Raw genomic sequence first — 20,809 nt, 5'->3', positions numbered from 1 at the left:
GTCCTGAGCAAGAACAACTTGAAGGTCAGATTTATTTACAAGTCATTGTATGTGAAATCAGTTTTAAAAGTGTCTCATTTTTTCAACTGCAGTGGTCACACATAAAAAAAAAAAGCTTTGTGTATAATTTCAATTGCGGTCCACTCTGGAATAGATTTCTTCAGTATGTATTTTCCCATTAGGATATGTATGTAAAGCAGGCCGAAAAGCAAAGGAGAGCCCAACCTGTTGATTTAACATTGGCCTCCCTGCTGAAAGGCTGAAGTTAAAACTGAGATGATATTTAAATTGTTAGAATCAGGTAGGAAGGAATTGCTAGAGTCTGAGAACCTTTTCCATACATACAAAACAAATCTACTCCCTAAACAATGATTGTTTATAATATTAATTATACTGACTGTCATCAAGTTTGACTAATGTTTACAGTCAGGGACCCAATCTGCCCTTGCAAACATCATCATTATCTGATCTACTACAATACCTTGTAGTTCAACTTCACCACTTGCACATTAACCTGGCCGGTGGTGTTAAACAGAAGCTTACGGTATCACTTACTTTAGAGTGAGTCTCTGAATGTCACTGGAGGCGGCCATCTTGGGAAAAAACCTCAACATGAACCCATTTTCAACAGGTCCCACTTACACTACAACAAGGGCAAACACAAACATTGCTGCAGTGTTTTTTAAATTCATATTATTGTCAAAACATGTTGTCATCTATAGACATACATGCACAGACGTGGACACAATTGTTGGTACCCTTCCTTTAAAGAAATGAAAACCCACCAGTTTTGTCTCATCTGTTCAAAGGACATTCTCCCAGAAGCCATGTGGCTTGTCAATATTTATTTTGGCAAATTCCAGTCTCGCTTTTATATGATTTGAACAGTGGTGTCCTCCTCTGTCGACTTTGGCTCAAACAGCGACGAATGGCGCGATCTGACAATGATGTACCTTGACCTTTGAGTTCACCTCTAATCTCTCTGGAAGTTGGTCTGGGCCATTTGGTTACCATTTGTATTATCATAATGACGTCATTTGTAATCAATTTTCTCTTGCTGCCACGTCCATGGAGGTTGGCTACCGTCCCCTGGACCTTAAACTTCTGAATAATATGTGCAACAGTAGTCACAGGAATATCATGCTGCTTGGAGATGGTCTTATAGCCTTTACCTTTATCATGCTTGTCTATAATTTTCTTTCTAATCTCCTGAGACAACTCGGTCCTTAGCTTTGTGGTCCATGTTCAGTGTGGTACACACCATGATACCAAACAGCACAGTGACTACTTTTCACCCTTTAAATAGGCAGTCTGACTGATTACAATCTTGGAAGACACCTGTAATGCTAATTAGAGGACACACCTTAGTTTCATAAAAATGCTGCCCTGTGAAGAGGAACAGTTCTTTTTGTTTACCCACGTCAAAAGATCCAGCCAATGACTGAATTTTCCCTAAAGACTGTCAAACAAAATGGCCACGGCTGAGTGCACTTCCACATCAATACAACAGAGAGGAGCAGCACCACTAATCGTCTCCACGGTGATCCATCCCTACTGAGCTACCTCTGGCTCTGCTGGGCACTCCGACAAACTCAATCTAGAGGACTGTGGACTCCTTACCATCAGACAGAATTAAAAAGCTCAGGATGAGTATGTTCAAAAATAATTTACTTTATTGCGGTGGTTGAGTTAGCTTCAAACATGTTTTGTATCACTTGACTTCAAATGCGATGATTTACGCAAACAATGACGTTACAAACATGAATAGCAAGGGAGGACAGGGGAAGAGGGAGGGAGGGCAGCATTCAGTGATTCAAGTGCATGGACTGGGTACTCATACAGCTCTCCATAGAAAAAAGACATCTGAATACAATTAAAATCACCATATGAAAAACAGAAGTCCCCCACACCAGACCAGTACAGAGGATCGCCAGACTCCTTACTGATGGTGGTGTGTAGCCAGAGAATTTGAGGTACAGCTATTGACCATTCAAGGCCCAAATTTCCCTACTTTGGGTCCTTGTGTGTGTGTGTGAGTGTGTGTGTTTTTGGATGCCCAAGTGTGGGGCTATGTGTGTGCGTTTCTGTGGGGGTAAGAGTGTGTGACTATGTGTGTGTGTGTGTCTTTAGTTCTCCAGTTCTCAGTCTTCATGAATGTTGAAAAGCTTGGCCACTTCGTTGAGATCAGCATGCTCCTCTCCATCTTTGATGATCTAACACAGACAGAAAAACAGACGCCATGAACATCGACAACATTTCAAATGCTCAACCCACCAAAGGTAAACGGGACATGGAAATGGAATTCATCAGGCATAAAACAAAAAAAGAAAGCAAATCTGTTGGACATTTTAATCAATGTATTAATTTTAAATGTTTGAGCTCATGAATAATGTACATATTTTGTTAAAGTTGTTTTTTCCCTGTCTCTGACCAAAAATGGCCCGACAACTGGGACGTCATATGACCACCTCTTCCCCTTCAGTGCTCCTACACCATCCAGATTTAATAAAAAATCATAACCTCATTAGCACCTAAATTAGCTCAAGTCAATTGTCCAGTTGGGTAAAAATAATAACTAAAAAGCTTATAGAACATAAGAAAGTAAGGGGCTAGGACTAATATCAACATACACATCAGAACCCAATTATGTAATTAATTTTTGCCTACAGGTGTACAGTACTACCGCTGCTACTGTACTACAGCTTCATGAATGGAGAAGGAAACTTAAAGAATGGAACTCCAGCATTAAATTCATGTCTGTCCACACAAGGGAAAAAAAAAAAAAAAAAAAAAACTTCACCAGCATTTGAACATTCCATAAACATACCATTGTGAGCAGTGGAGTGTCAAATCTGACCCATATTTAATGATGCTGCATCCAAGTGATCACGCTGAGCCGAACTGACACATTGCCATTTCAGGGATTGGTTGTCATGGTGATCCTATTCTATTCCGATAGCCATGGTGAGGAAATCAGTTTGACGTGTTCTAATTCTGGGCAACATTTGGAAGCTTGTAGTGATTATCAAGTGCCTAATTATGGCCCCTTCTGGCTGAGCTGGTTCAGCTGCCAGGGCCGTGGGCTTGCATTCACAGGCTGCTCAGCTACTGGTTTAACATGTGCGTCACTACACTTCCAGTTCCTCGGAGGAAGACGAAGAGTGTGTGCTTTATGAAAACACTTAGACTTCCATTTCTTCATTTTAAATGCCAAAGTGACTTACAGTACAGATTTACAGTTGTACCAGTATGTTAGCTCCCTGGGTAATGAACCAAGAACCTTGGTGATGTTACCACCATACTTTACCAGTTCAGCGACATTAAACCACAAACTACACCGTAGCACAAACCAAAGGGACTGGTACTGACCTTCCTGGCAATGGGCATTCTGTTGAAGACGTTCCACAGGACGATTCCTACCACCACCTTGTCCCTCAGGTAGAAGATGACACCCTTGCCATAGTCGTCCTTCTGTTGCATGGGTGGGGGTGGCGCGGCTGTCCCGGGCTTCACGATTCCGGCCACAGCCTCGGTCTCACTCTCCGAGCGGATTCCAGTTCCTGCACAAGTTACAGAGACAGAGTGGTTATAAATACAGCATGATGTTTGCTGCAATGTTCTGTTCATTCTAACGCAGCTAGACAAGTGCATTGAGAGAGAATCAGAAAGAATGACAAAAGGTTTGAACACAACTTGTTTGTCCTCTAGCCACTAATAAGTACCACTAATGTACACTTGATTTCCCAACAGGATTTTTTTCAACTTTTTAAAATGTTGATTATGCATGTGTTTCTCTGTTAAATACAATAAGAGTAAAAGCCAGCCAGCCACAAAGGAACTAGGAAAAATGATATGATGACTTGTGTACCTGACTTCTCTGTTGCGGCTTTGGGGGTGTCTTTCGCTGTAGCTTTGGCAAATACACCCACTGTGGGCAGGCTGCTGTCAACAATACCAATCGCCTCGTATCCGACATCTGGACCCAGATCACTCCTTTAGAAAGAAAACACACACACACGCACACGCACACACGCACATGCACACACACACACAATTGAAGTTAATCGCTCCAAGCAGTGTATGCAGAGATGACAGTGACAGAAGAAAACAACATGGGGCGTAAATATAGGTCACTGCTCTTGCCACCCTGGAGAGGATGTATGCGTCAACAATGTAAATCACAAACACTCCTCTTCAACCCTCTCTGCACTCAGTGTCTCACAGACGCTCCTTTAACCCGTCTTCTAACCTCAGCATCAGAGACTCGTTCCTTTTAACCCCAAACACAGAACCTCACAGAGACCTTCCTTCACACGCATCTACAGCACAAACATACATTCAGTTGAGCCCCATCCAAGCTAGAGCTAGAAATGAAAAACCCAATTATCTGTCATTTTAACCGTTCTAATAAAACACGGCAAGAGATAAAACACAGACACGGATGTACCCATATTAAATAACACCTATAGAGTTAAATGACATAAGATCCCAATAACCCCTCTGTGTCCTTCATGAATAAAACACAGTTCTTCAATGAGCAGTGGTCTCACTGTGAATCATTCCACTAGCTGAGAGACTGATTAGAGAGAACATACCAGAACATGGACTGGTGCCAGTAGGGTTTGTTGGCCCCAGTCATGTTCTCCCCAGCCAGCCTGCCGCTGACCACCGCGTGGTCGTGGTGTTCCACCCGCCTCCTGCCCAGTTTGATGTCGTAGAAGCACGCCGCATCACCAGCCTAGGAGAGAGAAAAAAGATCCACACACATCAGAGATCCTACAACAACACACTTAACCCAACTCATGGCCTTCAAAATCGATCTGTTCCATCACCCGAATGGAACACAGAAGAGAACGATGCAAGATCACAAGCCAAAGATACCTGCCCATTTAATCTTATTTGTGTTCACTTGTTGTTTATTTAAGCATAATTTATGACAGTTTGTCTTCAAAGTAAAGCAATGATGTTTGTGCAAATGTGAATGCAAGTTAAGTAGAGCACTTAGAGTAATAATAATAATAAAAATAATAATTATAACAATAATACAATATTATTTAGAAGCGCCTTTCAGACATGATATGTAATTGACAGAAAGTGGATGCTATATGACCCACCACCCATATGTTTGATCGGGCCTGGAGTTCAGCATTGACACGGTACCCTCCAAAGTCCGCGTCCACTTCCAGGCCAGCTGATTTGGCCAGCTCCACACTGGGTTCCAAGCCAACAGCTGCCACTATGTGATCCGTCTGGACCTACAGAAGCCCGGAACAAATGGATCAGTGCTTGCGTTGTGACACAGGACAGGAACAACACTGAAACCAAATGCCGGGTAATTCCGTTGCACGAGGTCTTACCGTACGTCCATCCTTTAGCTTGATCTCCACTTTGCCATCCTTGAGGCTCACGTTCTTTACCAGGGCATCTGTGACGACCCTCACCCCCTCTGTGAAAGGTCAAACCACAGGTCACTGAATCCAGTATATGGGTCATTTCATTTACAGGGGAGCACGGGGCAGTGCCGGAAAAGCCAAAGCACAGAAAAACTCTTACTGACACCCAAAGGTCAGACTGCCTTGGGAAAACTCTAACACCATGAAAAGGGACGTTAGAAATTAGCTACTCAGAGCTGTCTGTCGGAGTTTGAAACTGAATCTATGCACAGCCCATAACCATACACTTTTTAAATTCTTCTTTCCCTTTAATAGCAAAAACTGTTAGTATAAGAATATTTAAATTAAATATTGCCTCACCTGTTTTGACCTTTTCTGTGGTCCAGTTGCTCAGGTACTCTGGCAGCACCTTACCCATGTTGCCCTTCTCTGGGAACATCTGGATGATCTCCAGATCCAGGTCTGCAGCTGTGCAGGGAGGGAAGGAGTGAAGAAGCAATATTAGAGGACTTATACGCTATATATATTTTTTTTTCTAAAGCAACTTGCTATACAGCAGAGACATATATTTATTAGTATGGGCATTGCATATATTCTGAATAATGATACCACTCGAATACATTTTTGTCAAGGGACTGAGATAGCTAAATCATGCAGAAATCACTAATCAGAGGTCTATTGATTTAATCCAGCTTCCCTACGAGACAGTGTGCACAGGAGTCCATGTTGTGTTATGTTAACTTGTGCATCTGGCAAGGATGGCCATTTCTGCCTCCTTCAGACACAAACTATACATTGCATTTGTAACCATGAGGTTAGACTTCAGCTTACATCTCCGACCCAAGGCACAGGCCAGCTCACTTCCCAGGAACCCTCCGCCAATGATGGTGATGGACTTCACTTCTTTTGAAACTTTTCCCAGGGATCTAAAATCTTCAACCTAGAAAGCACGCATGCACGCACACGAACACACACGAACACACACACACACACACACACACACACACACACAGCCAAATGGTATAACCAACACATTTTTATTTCAGCTTTAAATCAGTCTTTTTTAATGCTGTACTTCATGTTACATCTGTTCAGAACAACTTCAAGGACAGATGTGAACTGAACAGACAGCACTGCCATCACCAAGCACAGGCCCAACACTGCTCCCTAGTGGTCACATGTAACCCTTCATGTGTGCAGTGCATGAGGAGTAGCGGATCACAAAACATGTTCCTGATTTCCATTTAAGTGACAACCGAAGGTTCATCCCATGGAACAATCACATAGCCTTTAAGAGATGCCAAGCCCTGCTGCTGAGAAGCACTTGAGTTAAAGCAGTCGTCATGGTGATTGACGTATAGAACTCCACTGACGTCCATGAAGCGCTATCTATAATGACCTGATGAATGAAAGCAGGGCTCCCTTCACTTACTTTTCTAAAAAGTGTGGTTCTCTTCATCAGCTCATCTCCTCCTCTCTCAATCACCTGCAGATTGCGTGGAATGCCACCTGGCAAGATACAACAGGTTCAAATAAGGTTTTTATTTGTGTGTTAAAACTGAATAATTTATATACATCTCATCCAAAATGTACCTTCTCTCAGAATTGATCCTATTAATCATCAACATAACAGCTGTGTATGTCTCTGTTTTTATATGTGTGTGTATGTGTATGTGTGTGTGTATGTGTGTGTGTGTGTGTGTGTGTGTGTGTGTGTGTGTGTGTGTGTTCCTGTCTCACCTGTGGCAATCAAACATTTGTCGTAGGAGATTTCTGTACCATCCTCTAATCTTACTTTGTTTCCCCTCACATCCATATGTACCACCTACACAAAAAACTAAGTTAATTTGTGCTGACACTCCAAAAACGGTATATGAGAATACATGCATCTCAAACCATAATATTCAATTTCTAAAGATTACAAAGAAGTCGCATTTGATGTGAATAGAATATGTGCTTAATGTACATAAATACAAACTCACAGACGTTAATATCAGCTCAACATCCTATCAAATGAACCCATTCAATGGAGACTGCACTTCAGTAATGCATCAAGACTACTTCTCCATTGTGCTTGTGGATGAACAATCGCCAATAGATTCAAGTTTGGATATCTCTTGGATAATCACCTTCTTCCCTGTCAATACAGCCACACCACCATTCTCTACTTTGGTCAGCTCCATAGGACTGACATAAAATGAGGGAGGCTGGAAAAATATACTGGAATAAAGAGAAAAAAAGATCACACTCTCACAAACGGTTACATGCTGTACAACCAAAAGCAGGAAACAGAACGACTCTAGGTTGACTGTAGGCAACTGTAACTGAAGGGGCAATAGATCCTATGCTTGAATGTTTGTGACTTGATGTTGTAGGCTCTCCTTCATTCATTATGAAAAGGAAAGTATTATGACCTTTTTTTTTTTTTTTTTTTAAACAGCACTGTAAATGCTGACAACTGGATCTGGAACTGGGTGCTTTTATCTCATGATTATGTGATTTCAAAGTAAACGACTGGATACTGAAAACCTATACAGTATGTGGATTAAATAGATTACCTCTGAGGGATGCAGCTGTACTTAACCCTTCTTCTACTTCAGTATGTAATTGTGTCATCTACCAGTTTCATTTAATTTACCTTTGCAAAGCACTGCTTTTTACAACCACATGCTGTCACAAGAGCTTCCTTAGAGCTCCAAGATGCACACACACAGCCACACGCAACACACAAAAATACGCACCTCCTTTCTTTGCCATTCCACTGTTTAAAGCGCAGCGTCTCTGTCACCTCAGGGTCGTCGACGAACCACAGCTCTTTGGAGAGAGGAGGTCGCATGTATGGGAGATCAGGCTCATCTGTGACGATCAGCACCTGTGCAGGTAAACTACATTTAGCTACCCAGTCTAACAAAGCAAACTCACTCATATACATGCATTACATATGGAAAAGTATATGGAAAAGCCATGTAAATATGGAAAAGCTATGTATAGGTTAACTCAACAAATGCACAGCATTGTTTCACTGAAATTATAACATTTGCCAGTAGCTGAACTTACATCCAATTCATTAGCATATTTTAAGCTTTCATGAAAAATCAGCTAAAGAAAATGCAAGTCTGTGCACATTTCAGCTGTGTTATGGGCACTCTCCTAATCAGAGGAGAGGAGTTGTAAACAGCTGTGGGATCAAAAGGTAAGGTTGTCAAGGCAACGTTTACGGAATCACTTAAAATCCCACATAAAATTGCAGCACCTGCAAATGTATGCAGTTTCGTCCAACCTTACTCCCATTCCACCCTAGGATCTTTAGCTGACAAGCTGTGGAGGAAAAAGAGCTGTTCTCCCTGAACCTGCCCCCTGCGCTGCTCACTCGACCACAAAAGATGCACCTTAGGTCGCTACGCAAGAGCGATCTCAACTAGGAATGGCCTCCAGAGTTAGTCTTAGTGGTGTACTTTGAATGTATTCGCTTTTTATTTAGATTGTGAGTCCCGTAGAATACGGTTTTATCTTTCTTTTGTTTGCTACCTTTGTAGACAGATGGTGGATACTCCCTCTCTCTCTAACTCCCTTTGTCTAAATATCATCACACACCTAAACACTGAGACTTCAGTGCTAGTTGGGGACAGGTTAGGGTTAGAATTAAAGGGGTTAGGATTAAAGGGTTAGAAATCAGTGCTACAGAAATATACTTGACCAGCTTAAAAAAACAACAAAAAACATGCAAGTTGTGCATCATGACAAGCAAACAGACTTGCTTACCCTGGCACCTGGGTCCCTTGCCCGAATTGACCTGGCCGCCGCAAAAGAGGCAGTGCCTCCACCAATCAGGAGGTAGGGGGCGTGTTCTGGCACCTGAGAGGGGGCGGTCTGTGTGGGGTCTGAAGGAGCAGGTGCTGGTGTCTCTGAGGCTGGGGCTGGTGCTAAAGAGGATTTTAGGTGGAGGGGGGCACAGAAAAAAACACAATGTTAACAGTGCACACTAGAGCTGATTTGTTAGTGGCCATCCTTCAGACAGTGACAGCGCCCCAGAAGATGTTTGTGTATCTTCACTCTGTAAAACAGAGAAAGACAGGTACCCCATGTGTGAGCGATTAGCTTTAACCTTACAATCCTTCAGCACCGTGAACCTTGAGAAAGAGGGACAAAAGTGAGGTATAATTTCTTCCACCATGTGTGAGCACATTATCGCTTATCCATAACCTTGAAACATCCGGGAAAAGAGGAAAAGAAATGGAGGACTAGCGAGCCCGGGGAATCCATCTTGTATGCTATGTGAGAGTGCTCATACCACTTAGCATTAACATAACCAGTAGGGTCTTTAGTTATCCTCTAAAGTGGAGTAGGGATCAGAAACAATACAAGTGAGACCGGTGTTGAGGAGAGTTTAATTTCTGAGGGAGGGTTTATTTTTCCCCATGCCGTCATGGCGGTTGGGCCCTTACCACTCTCGGCCACAGGAGGCACTATCTGCTCAGCAGAAATCTCAGGCACGCTTTCAGCTACCGCTACTGGAATCGCTTCAGCTAGTAGGGTTCCCCAAAGCGGTTTGGGAAGGGAGAGAAATATTTAAAAAGTTAAATCTCATAGTTCCACACAGAAAAAGGGACTAATTTGGACAAAGCATGAAGATGACTGCTCTTCCTGGCTGCTCTTACCGCTTTCTACAACAGCGGGAGAGGGAGAAGGTTCACTTGGCTCCGGTGTCGGTGTTTCCAATGGTGGCTCTGAGCAGGACAGTGAAAATGTTGTTTTTCAGACATGAAATGCTGGTTCATCGAGAATGAAACTGAAGAGAAACTTGAAAAAAATATTCATTCTCCACTTTGGCTTACCACTGGTCTCAGCCTGGGAGGCTGTTGGGGCTTCCACTGGGGTTTCTTGTATGGGCTCTATCCGTAAGCACAATGGTGGTCAAACATTTGGAAGTTGTTTGGAGCCACACAGGCAAAACTAAAATAAAAAATCCATATCGTCTACGTTCACATGGTCTTACCACTTATCTCAGGCTGTACAACAGATTCCTCAGAGGTCTTTTCCTCAGCAGGTGCTTCTGGTACCGACTCTTCCGGTACCGACTCTTCCGGTACCGACTCTTCCGGTACCGACTCTTCCGGTACCGACTCTTCCGGTACCGACTCTTCCGGTACCGACTCTGTTATCGGTGAAGACAAATTAAGCTTGTGACTGCTGGGCTCACAAGCATCCCATTGGCTGGTTATAGTTACAGGGGGTGGGGTTAGGTAAGCGTTTCCAAACTCATTGTTAGCCGTTAACATAAATGTAGCCAAAAAAAAAAAGCCCAAAAAAAAGAACAGGACAAAACAGAGGTAAAAATGACACATTTTTAAAACGGAAAGGGTAGATAGGAGGCTCCAGGAGGAAACATCATCTTCATTTTCATGGTTTCTTACCGCTCGTCTCAGCCTGCACGACTGGCTGCTCGGGTGCAGCTGCTGGCATAGAATCTTGTGCAGGATCCATGACAGATTCTGACACGTCTTCTTTAGCAGCTTCTGCAATACCTTCTGGAACATTTTCTGTTACAGCTTCTGGAATGACTTCTGAATTGGATTCTCCTGTTGCTTCAGACGCCGCAGGTTCAGGAGCTTCTGCTGCTGGAGGGGCTTCGCCAAGATGGCAGAGGAAATTTGATTACCGCCATAGAAAGAGAGGTTGAGAAGTATACATATCTTCCATTCAGGGTTATGTCTTACCACTTTCAGTTGACTCATCAACGGGCATTTCCTCCGATGGTAGAGGTGCTACCTCTCCTAGCGGCTCTACCAAAACAATCCATATTCCAGAATCAGTGTGAAAAGAAAACAGATGGGAGAGATGGAGACTTTTCACTTGGCTAAAATTTCTCACCAGTCTTCTCTGGTTGTGTGGACGGTTCTTCAGCGGTCACAACTTCAGGGACTTCAGCTTCTACAGCAGGTGCTGAGACCACAAGCGTAAGTTTCCTTAAAAAGGGGCCGTTCCTCTATTCCAGATCACTGCCAGTCTTCTTGGAACACTTATTTTTATTCCGCCTCAAAATGACCAAATTTAATACTATACTTAAAATAAACCAATGAAGACTTCACTTAATGCATCGTCAAGGGAAATTGACTCTTACCACTCTCTGCAGGAGCAGAGGAGGCTTCTGATACTTCAGCCGAGACCGGCTCTGCTGTTTCATGATCCATTTCTATCAGAGGAGGGAATCCAAGATATTCAAATTCTGCCGAAAAGTCTTCATCCGACTGAAAAATGATGCTTTGTGATTCATTTGAATTCGGACACATGGAGGCAAACAACCCTTCAGACTTTCAGAAAGGCAAGAAAAAGGTGATTGGTACTGATCAAAACAAAAGCACAAACAGCTGGTCATCAAGACAAAAGCATAACAATAAAAATTCCTGCAAAAATACTTTGGATACTGGAGTTAGTATGGGAAGCTACGGTCATGTTTGAAAAGGAGAAAGAGACCAAGAATAAACTTTCATGGCGGAAGGTTTGACGAAGGACAAAGACGAGGAGACGGGTGTGTGCCGTGAACAAGACACATCAATGCGGAGTGTGTGAATATGAGGAGGAACACAAAGTGTGCAAACTTCAAAGACCGTACCCTCAAGCCAACCATGTTTGAAAACATAATAAACACTTTTAACCTGTTGCGTTTCTTTAGACAATTACCTTTTTGTGACAATTAACAATTACACAATTTGGTTGGGTGAGGAATGTCAGTGGAGTTTTGGAAGAACATACCGTAGAACAATATCAATGCAAGGCCATGACCAGGAGAGGTGTGAGTGAAATGAAAAAGAGGAAAAATGGCACAGACAAGATGCAACGGAAGTGAAGACTCTTGGATACGGTGCAGGATACAGGATATGGTGTCTTTGGACATGCAGGAAGAGCAAATGAAGCAGTTGGCGGTCACATGCACAAGCATCTCAAAGCAGCATGCACCCCTAGCCCAACCCTATGTCCATGTGGATGCTGTTTGCAGAGAAGTTCTATACGTCTCTATTTGGTTCTGCCAACACACAGACACTGGTAAGACACAGGATGAAAGGGAAGATGCAGGCATGTTCTGGGCTCCAGAACTCATTCTATAGAACCTGAGGGAAGTTCCATTGGTGGTTCCGCAGATGGTGAGGGTTCCTCTGGGGGCGTGGACAGGGCACTCTCCTCATCAGCCACTGACTGAGGCTCAGAAGCCTCCTCAGCTAGCTCTTTATCATGATGAAAGATCACACGTCACATGGCTAGATAGCATCCTCCACAACTGTCACTAACATTGCCCAAACTCTACTCCTTTCAACTTACTTACTTACTTATTCTCAGCTTAAAGAGTGATGGTGATGGAAATGTCTACAGTACCCCATGGAGAAGGGCATCTTCGAATTAGTTATTTCAATTTTAGCAGGTTGCAAATGACATAATACAGTGCTGACTTCCACCTGCTAATATCCTACATTGTTCAGATAACAACCATGCTAACCAATGTTATCAGCATAGCAGTGACATTATCAAGGGTGTAGACTTATAACTGTCACCTGGGCTGATGAATGGCCATTTGAATGGCAATTTGTTGGCTAGAGAGGGTGTCTCCATTCCCTCCAAGGTGTTGATTCTCCCTGTGCTAGGCGCCAACAGCCCTAGCAAGTGAAGCCATCTAATCCTCTTAATACAGCCACTAATGCAGCCCTGTAGACCCAGGTGAGCGCCACGCATAGACACCATACACAACTACAGAACAACAGCTACTGAATTGTTAAGGTCCTTCTCTGTTGGCAAAGGTATATAAATTCCAGAAACTGACCCTTAAGTGTAACTGAAGAGGGCTTTTTGCAAAGTAACACTAGCTGGCAGTAAAATGATGGTGAAAAAAGAGCGTGAAATGTCTCAGGCTTAAATGTAGGAGAAGTTTAGCAAGATGAGCTACAGAGAAGGCGCATTAGCAGTGATGGGGAGATCAAAATGAAATTAAGCCGAGATGCTTTAATGAAGGTTAACCACTCTGTGAGTCCAGTCTTTGAGAGGAGTCTTTGCAGGTTACTTACAGAGCTGATGCGGGAAAATACACAGCCACAGTTTAAACATTTTATATGTCTGGGGATCCGACTGGGGATCTGAGTATTTCAGCTGGTTCACAAAACAATCACGAAAGGGTAACCAAGAGTAGTTTTAGATTATCTAGAGAGTTGAGTTGATGTCCTTGATAGCTAAACATAACCTCACCTTCTGTGGCTTCTGGAGCAGCTGTAAGACAAACACAAAAACAGAAATGAGACTGTATGATTATACTGACTGCATACTTCCACTTTAACCACAAAACAAGCGGTAAACAGGCCATATCGCTGAATCATACTGCAGGTGAGCTAAGACAGTGGAGTTAAGTCTTGTGCATGCTAGACTGAATGAAACTGGTAAATGACTGCATGTCTACAAGATGTACAAGAATTCATCCATTTGCAATGCGAATATCAGCATGGCAAATTAAGGGATGCATTACACCCCATTTGTGGCATTGCATGCTAAGCCAAATGCTGACTGCGTTTGGTGTGTGTGGTAGTGTGGTTTTATTGTACAGTATCTTAAGACGCAATCTAATGCTCTATATTACGAACTGGACAACAAACTAACGAGCATACCGATGTTCAGGCTATATCCTCTGATCCAGTGTCTATGGCAAAGTTTTTAATTTCAGGAAAAGTAATCCTGCCTTTTGTACCTGCTCACATTTTGTTGACAGACATTGCAGTAATCAACTTTGACCTGTTTCATACCGCTATGTTCAGAGGCCAAAAGGACAGAAATTTGCAGGTTGGCCCACTATGCTTAGTTGCTGAATCATCATGAATCATAAAAGCTACCAGATTAACTACTACAGTTATATTTCATTAGTCCTATGAGTCAGTGAATTTAATTTGATTGTCGCCTGAGTTACTTTTTGAGGTACGAGAGCTTTGGCAATATTATGAAACATGACTTGTAATTGTAGTCCTCACCTATCTGTAGATATGTTTGTTCTTGCGTCGCTTTGTTTGGTCTGTTGTCTATTTCTGTGATCCTGTCCTGATACCTCTGCTTGTCTCCCCGTAACGTAGAATAAACCTAGAATCATGAGATCGAAATTGTGTTATGACAAGCACATAGTTTCAGTTTTTTTAGTGTTACTGAAAAATCGAATTGTTTCATTACAGACAGACATTACATCTATGTAGACACCATGGATAGTACAAAGAATAGGTTGATTTCCATTCACTGGTTCAGACATTTAAAATCCAACAAATCAACCTAATGGTCCATCACAATCACATCTGAACCTTTGCTATTACAATGCAGCAAAACTAGAGCTACAATAACATAATGGACTGTAGGGAACACTGAGGGTGAAAAAAAAACAGCAAAATATTCCACATCCAGGATTCACCAGGTCAGATTGATTCATACTTACATAACCCAGGCCCCCTACACAGGTAGCTCCAACGAGAACATAGTACATGGTATTGTCACTGCCACCTCCTCCAGACGGGTTGGCAGACATCTGGGCCCTCTGAAGAAGGGCCGGCCTCCTCTCCTTCTGCAACACTGTCATGGAAAAGCGGAGTGACAATTAGTCACGTCACAGCCAAAGTGCCACACTCAAGGTATGAGGCAGAGATCTGGCTTTTGTGTGTGCCCTTGTAAGTACTCGCACAACGACTTTAAAACAGCAATAAGCAGCTCTGTTTCCAAAACTAGCAAGCTAACTACAGGGCTTGAGACTAACGTTTTGGCTTAGGAGCACTGCAAAACGTTGGTAATACTACTATTGATCAATGTTAACAACCTGGAATAACATGTTTGAACAGATTATAAAAGGTAAGGCATGACCTTGCTTAGTTAAAGGCCTACATTGATCGTTGGAAAAGACTTGCATGGTATTTTAGGTGGTATAGATTGTAGGGGAAGCAGGACAAATCACACCATTTGTTATAACCAAATTCTTTTATATTAAATAGGGAATGTATTTCACATATGTGTAGAGACTATTTAGAATGGCTGGCGTTACATAAAACGGCAGTGAAAGAGCCAAGAGACTGGAGTCAAACAGTACCTCTGCCTCAATGAGGGGGCGTGTGAGAGCATGTCAGGATGCTAACGTTATACTTATTAGCAGCGAGGCTAGCTAGCTACTATGTGTTTCAATGGATTTCTGGTTTAAGCGTTAGCAGCGCTTCAGTTAAAACCTACAATACTCTGCAACATTTAAAAAGTTATTGTGAATACACTAACGTTTGATTTAACGGTATCAGACTGTTTTTTACGTGTTACAACTGAACAAGGTTGGGAGTTATTGTGAATACGTTCATTAACGTTTGAACAATGTTGAGAGTTATTGTGAACACGTTACATAAAGTTTGACTTACTGACTGTTTTGTTTTGCTGAATGCGGCTTATAGTCCGGTGCGCTTTATATATGACTTGGTTCTGCAGCCCATTATCTAGGCGCAAGCCTTACATTTTTGCTTATTTCTATAGGCGCACGCGTGCGACCATGGTTTCAAATCAAGTTGCATGGCCAAAAATCCAGTCGCATGTGCGACCAGATCAGTGGCAGTGTCAAGCCCTGTAACTAGCACCCTAACTACCTAAAAGGCATGCAAAACCCTGCAATCACCAACAACAGCCCAGTTGGCACTGATAAAAGCTTCCCATCACACTAACTGATGTATTTTGGCACATTGGTTTAGCTGGCAATGTCATGCTGTGAAAGCTTGTCTTCAATTTTTGCAGGGTGTGTCTGACTAAATAGGGCATATCCTGGATGGCTAGTGGGAAAGACACAGGTGTTTATCTGTCCTTCACATGACCATGCTATCAAATTGAATTTCAGGAAGGTACCAAAACTTTAACTGAGATCTGTGTAAGAAGCTAGAAGCTGTAAGAAGAAGGATTCATACACCTTTCACATTGCTCTGGTTTAATGTCTATAGCTTGACACTCTCCTAACTAGGAGAGGAGTTGTGAACAGCTATGGGTTCAAAATGAAGGGTTGCCACAGCAACTTTACTGGAAACACTGCAACAACAGTGTTGTAATGCAAATAAAATTGTATCTATTCGCCTTAGTCGCATTATACTAGAGATGCTCCGATCAGCATTTTTGGGGCCGATCACCGATTACCGATCACCAAAATCATGATCTGCCGATCTCTGCCGATCACAGAATGGCAGGGTAGGCTAATGGTAATCTTTTATCTATAATCTAGGGAATATTGCACTAGGGTCCTTTATTCTGACACAGTGAAACTAGTGAAACAGGAAGTAAACGACTCCACTTAGATGTAAACTTACCGGCACTTCTAGCTGCCCATGACATGTTGGATTATTGTCATTTCACTGCCGTTATTCATTAAAGCAAGTGAACAAATGGAATGTTGTTCTTATCTATAATCTAGCAGATTTCGCACAGTGTTATAAAGGCTGCTGCTATCAACCAGCGGTTAGTCCGTTTCATGTCAACAGTAGGTACACTATAGATAGTAGTTCATGTAGGGTTTAATCATTCACTGTTTCATGATTATTATTGTTTAGATCATTTAGTTATTCCGCTATTTCAAATGGTTACCGTTATTAACGCTCAAATGGAATGTTCACCGTAACGCAGCACGGAGATAAAGGGACAGATCCACCTTCATGTTAGAGCCGTAATATATTCAGATTCATATCTATATGTCTTGTTATTTATCATTCTTGTAGAAACCACAGTCATCAGTCATTCATATTCATCCTACCAATTCATGTCTTGCGAGTGTGTGTGTCGAAAATAAATACCGTTCTTCTTTTCATCATTGGAACTTTGACATTATTTGTTCTTACCGGACAATCTGTGACGATTGGCTATTATAGCTTTCATACGGATCCCTATGGGATCCATTCAGCGCAACATCCCCCTATTTTATGTGCACAATTTGTAGAAATTAAACTTAAAAAAATTCCAGATGGGAGAACTCATTTTGCTTGCCATTGCCAAGCTCTGCTCTGCTGTTGAGTGACCGTTTGCCGCGCACGCAGGTTGAAAAGTCGCGCAATTAATTTACGTCACGTGATCGGATTTTTGATCAGTGCTTTTCACCGATCACAGATCAAGCCATTTTTACCAATATCTGCCGATCATGATCGGTTCCCGATCGATCGGAGCATCACTACATTATACCCTATGCGAATCCGGAGTTTGTCTCAGTCACTTTGGCAAATTTCTCGAATCATCCTCAACATTTTCAAAACAGTAAGGGCATTTCTCGAAACAATTCGTACAAACAGCACCCAACCATGGATTTCCAGCAAAAGCCCGTAACTCATTCAAAAGGCTAAGTTTATGTCTCAAAAGTAAACAAATACGTCAATGAATATGTCAGTCCCATCAAAATGTCATATTGTCAGTATACAATTATATCTTGGAAGTAGGCTATATTCCTTATTTCCTAATTTGCTTTTTACACTGACTAATTGCAGCTAGATTTCTAGCAAGTTCAATGCTATCAATTTCACTGACAAGCTTGCATGCTACATAAATTATTTGAGAACCAAGTAATGTTATCCAATCATACTCAAGTCATGTTATCCAATCATAATCAAGTCATGTTATCCAATCATAATCAAGTCATGTTATCCAGTCATAATGACCGTAGACAGTTCACCTCCATTCAGAAAATAACTTTGCCACTGGATAAAGTACAGAGTAAAAGACAGTGACAGTATTCAGCATTCTTTTGAGCCCACCAAACCCTACCCAATGCTATTTATGTGGAGAAAGTTCACATTGATATGAAAAGATACCTAGATGTTTTGAGGGCATGAATGTGCAAAAGCATTTGCAAAACATTCAAAAACAAAGAAAATTTGCTGTTATGATGTGCACAAGTGACTAGATGATGTGGTTGAACAAAGTGTTTTGAGAACTTTAATTCTGATATGAGAAATGTGCCAAAGCATCCCCCTCTAACAAACACATTACTTATTCGATTTGAAAGATTGTAAATAAAGAATTTTGGGATTTTCCACTTGGGATTTTGTAATCAACCGGTCAAAATTCACATTAGAAAGATGGACGAATCCCTATTTTATGACATTTCTAATTCTATGGACCACAAAATATACATATGTGCTATATGTATTCATGCTTACAAAGTACGACATCAAAAGAATGACCATGACCACAGACTGTAAACAGGAGACGTTGGCGTCACATTGGGTGACAGAGGTGTGTCTTGATTTATTCCAAGACAGGACACATGAGGTGTTCTCCAAAACATGCGTGTATTTTGTGGGGGGAGGGGGGTGCTTGACAGCTGTCATCGATACAGAAGCGGCGATGTGAACACAATAGGTGCTCAGATTAAGTTTCTAAACCTCAGCGTGATTAAATACAGTTACTCGTGAATGCAGTTTATCATATAATAGCATCATGTGTATAATGGAAAGATGGGGGTTAAGTGACTTCTAGGTTGTCGACACAAGAACACTTTCAGTAAAGTTATGCTTTCCTACTGGCGGAGGGCAGGGGGCCCTTGAGACCATCACCGCATTACATAAACGACCTTGGCTTAATGTAAACCGCTAATTTGATGGTCAGCATGTAACCACTTGTGGATTGTGTCTTGTTTTATTCCAAGAACGCTTAACCTAGCTATACAGGATGTCAACACGTCTAAATTACACTGGGGCATAACTTTAAATTGTTTAACTTCTTATGGTACAGGTCTTGTAGCTAGTACCTTGCTTAGCTTAACTGCAGGATGACGTTGATCACTCAAAACAACTACAACAGAGAACAATGCAATATTACAATTAGGAAACTGCGGTCTTGTGTCTCAATGAAATACCTTGTCACTCACTTGCCAGGTTAGTTGGCGGATAACAAGCTTTAACTTGCTGACGTTAACTAATATGTCGAAAAAACAGCTATACAGTTAGCTAACTATATATCGGGCTAGATTAGCCAGAAATGACTCTGAATGTATGGAGTCCCACATGATTACCATGTATCAAACATCTACAGCAGTGTCGAGTATGAGTGCCACGGAGAGTTATCGTTTCAAAATTATAAAATATGTGATACCATGTGGACCTATTTGCCAGTGTCATGCTACTGTCCTATCCTTGCGGTCTTGTTTGTTGAACGTGTCTAGGCACTGTGCCTAACAAAACAAGCTGGCAAATGTCATGGCATTCACACAGACGACATTATTTAATAAATGACACAAAGAGGTGGAGTTTCAGGCCGTACGCTCAGGTCAGTGGCAGCAGTAAGTCAAACATTCTATTCGTTCATCCTCCCTCGTAAACTTAGCCAGCTAGCCAGCCAGCCAGCCAGCAAACTTTAACTTAGGCAGAAAATATTCGGCTACTTGCCTGCTCTTCTCGCATTTCGTTGACACAAAGTGGAAGAGTTTCTAGCCAACGGAGCCAACTTTTCCCACAATGTTCTGCACTTCAGCATTGTGGTCTGCGGGGACTAACAGCCGCTAAAACTGTCTACACAGCTATCTGGAGCACGCTAACGCTGTACACACTTTCCTCACGCAGTAGGCCGGAGACTTTCACAGGTCATTCGATTCAGCGCATGCTTCCGGTCATAGTTCTAGGTACCGCCCTAAGCACCAACGCATAATTGTATTGGTTAAAGAAGGGTATTTCAAGATATTTGAGTGGCTGATAAATATGACAGTCTAACAAATGCATTTCCTTTGAAACGATTGGTTGGTTGTGAATATCTACCCTAAACGTCATGCATGTCTTCTGAAGTTCTTTTTTCTTTTAAGTAGTTTTTTTGACTGTCTGTAGTGAAGTGTCATAGTTTGTAGATACACAACAATATTATTCTTGCACATCATAAAACTATCATTAGGACAAAATAAAAACTTCAGGTAAACGGGTCGTGTCGGATTAATTTAAGTATAATTGTAATGTGCGATACCTGCAAAATGATTTAACTGCGGTTTAAACTGCATTGCAGCGCTGAAATGATAGGAGCATAATGGTAAAATATATATATATATATATATAAACCAATATAGAAATAAGCGTCATAGGCTATAGCTCACATTTATATGGATTTGAAATGAATGCTGGGACATAAGTACATGCATGCCAAGGCATATAATTTCCCTTCCATAGTAGGCTATCTGATAAGAGGGGCGGTGACACCCGGGACTTCCCATCTAAGGAAAAACATATCGGACTGTGGAAGAAGGACGCAAGTTAAATCGAAAGTAAAATAAAACAACATTTTGTCACACGGAATTTGGTTATCAAGAAAAAGCGTTTTCACTTTGTTCAGTAGGCTACCAGATTTAGCATGACCTCCGATGCACAAATCCACAACAACTACAGCGAATTGAAACATATCCCCAAACTTAATCAAAAGTATCGTGC

The 20,809-nt window shown here is 41.9% G+C and overlaps 1 protein-coding gene across 8 annotated transcripts; it reads right to left on the bottom strand.

Moving 5' to 3' along the window:
- Positions 1-1,651: 1,651 nt before the first annotated feature.
- Positions 1,652-19,964, bottom strand: aifm1 (apoptosis inducing factor mitochondrion associated 1). 8 transcript variants are annotated; one of them, XM_080853647.1, is made up of 22 exons: positions 19,787-19,964; positions 14,845-14,978; positions 14,396-14,501; positions 13,626-13,646; positions 12,503-12,616; positions 10,390-10,548; positions 10,229-10,285; positions 10,052-10,120; positions 9,839-9,919; positions 9,156-9,316; positions 8,135-8,265; positions 7,523-7,613; positions 7,134-7,218; positions 6,826-6,902; positions 6,225-6,333; positions 5,754-5,861; positions 5,358-5,446; positions 5,115-5,255; positions 4,596-4,738; positions 3,869-3,993; positions 3,370-3,560; positions 1,652-2,213 (listed from the first exon to the last, which is right to left on the bottom strand). In XM_080853647.1, the coding sequence occupies exons 1-22, from the start codon at positions 19,872-19,874 to the stop codon at positions 2,142-2,144; spliced, it is 2,352 nt and encodes a 783-aa protein (XP_080709773.1). In that variant the 5' UTR covers positions 19,875-19,964; the 3' UTR covers positions 1,652-2,141. The 8 variants fall into 8 exon arrangements, with proteins under 8 accessions (XP_080709773.1, XP_080709774.1, XP_080709776.1 ...); XM_080853648.1 differs by lacking the exon at positions 9,839-9,919; XM_080853650.1 differs by lacking the exons at positions 12,503-12,616; positions 13,626-13,646; positions 14,396-14,501; positions 14,845-14,978; positions 19,787-19,964 and adding exons at positions 10,808-11,020; positions 11,111-11,336; positions 11,515-12,491.
- Positions 19,965-20,809: the final 845 nt, after the last annotated feature.

Source organism: Sprattus sprattus, assembly GCF_963457725.1.
Source record: "Sprattus sprattus genome assembly, chromosome: 1".
Classification (NCBI taxonomy): Eukaryota; Metazoa; Chordata; class Actinopteri; order Clupeiformes; family Clupeidae; genus Sprattus; species Sprattus sprattus.
The sequence above is the reverse complement of the archived record's forward strand: the minus strand, read 5'-3'. Positions and strand labels throughout refer to the sequence as shown.

Bases quoted from the DNA above. Each gene is read 5' to 3' on its own strand.
- aifm1 (XM_080853647.1), bottom strand. From the start codon at position 19,874: ATGCTGAAGTGCAGAACATTGTGGGAAAAGTTGGCTCCGTTGGCTAGA. The intron at 14,502-14,844 runs GTAAGTATGAAT...TCATGATTCTAG, and splicing joins GTGTAGGGGGCCTGGGTTAT to GTTTATTCTACGTTACGGGG. The intron at 9,920-10,051 runs GTAAGAGCAGCC...GAACCCTACTAG, and splicing joins TCCCGCTGTTGTAGAAAGCG to CTGAAGCGATTCCAGTAGCG.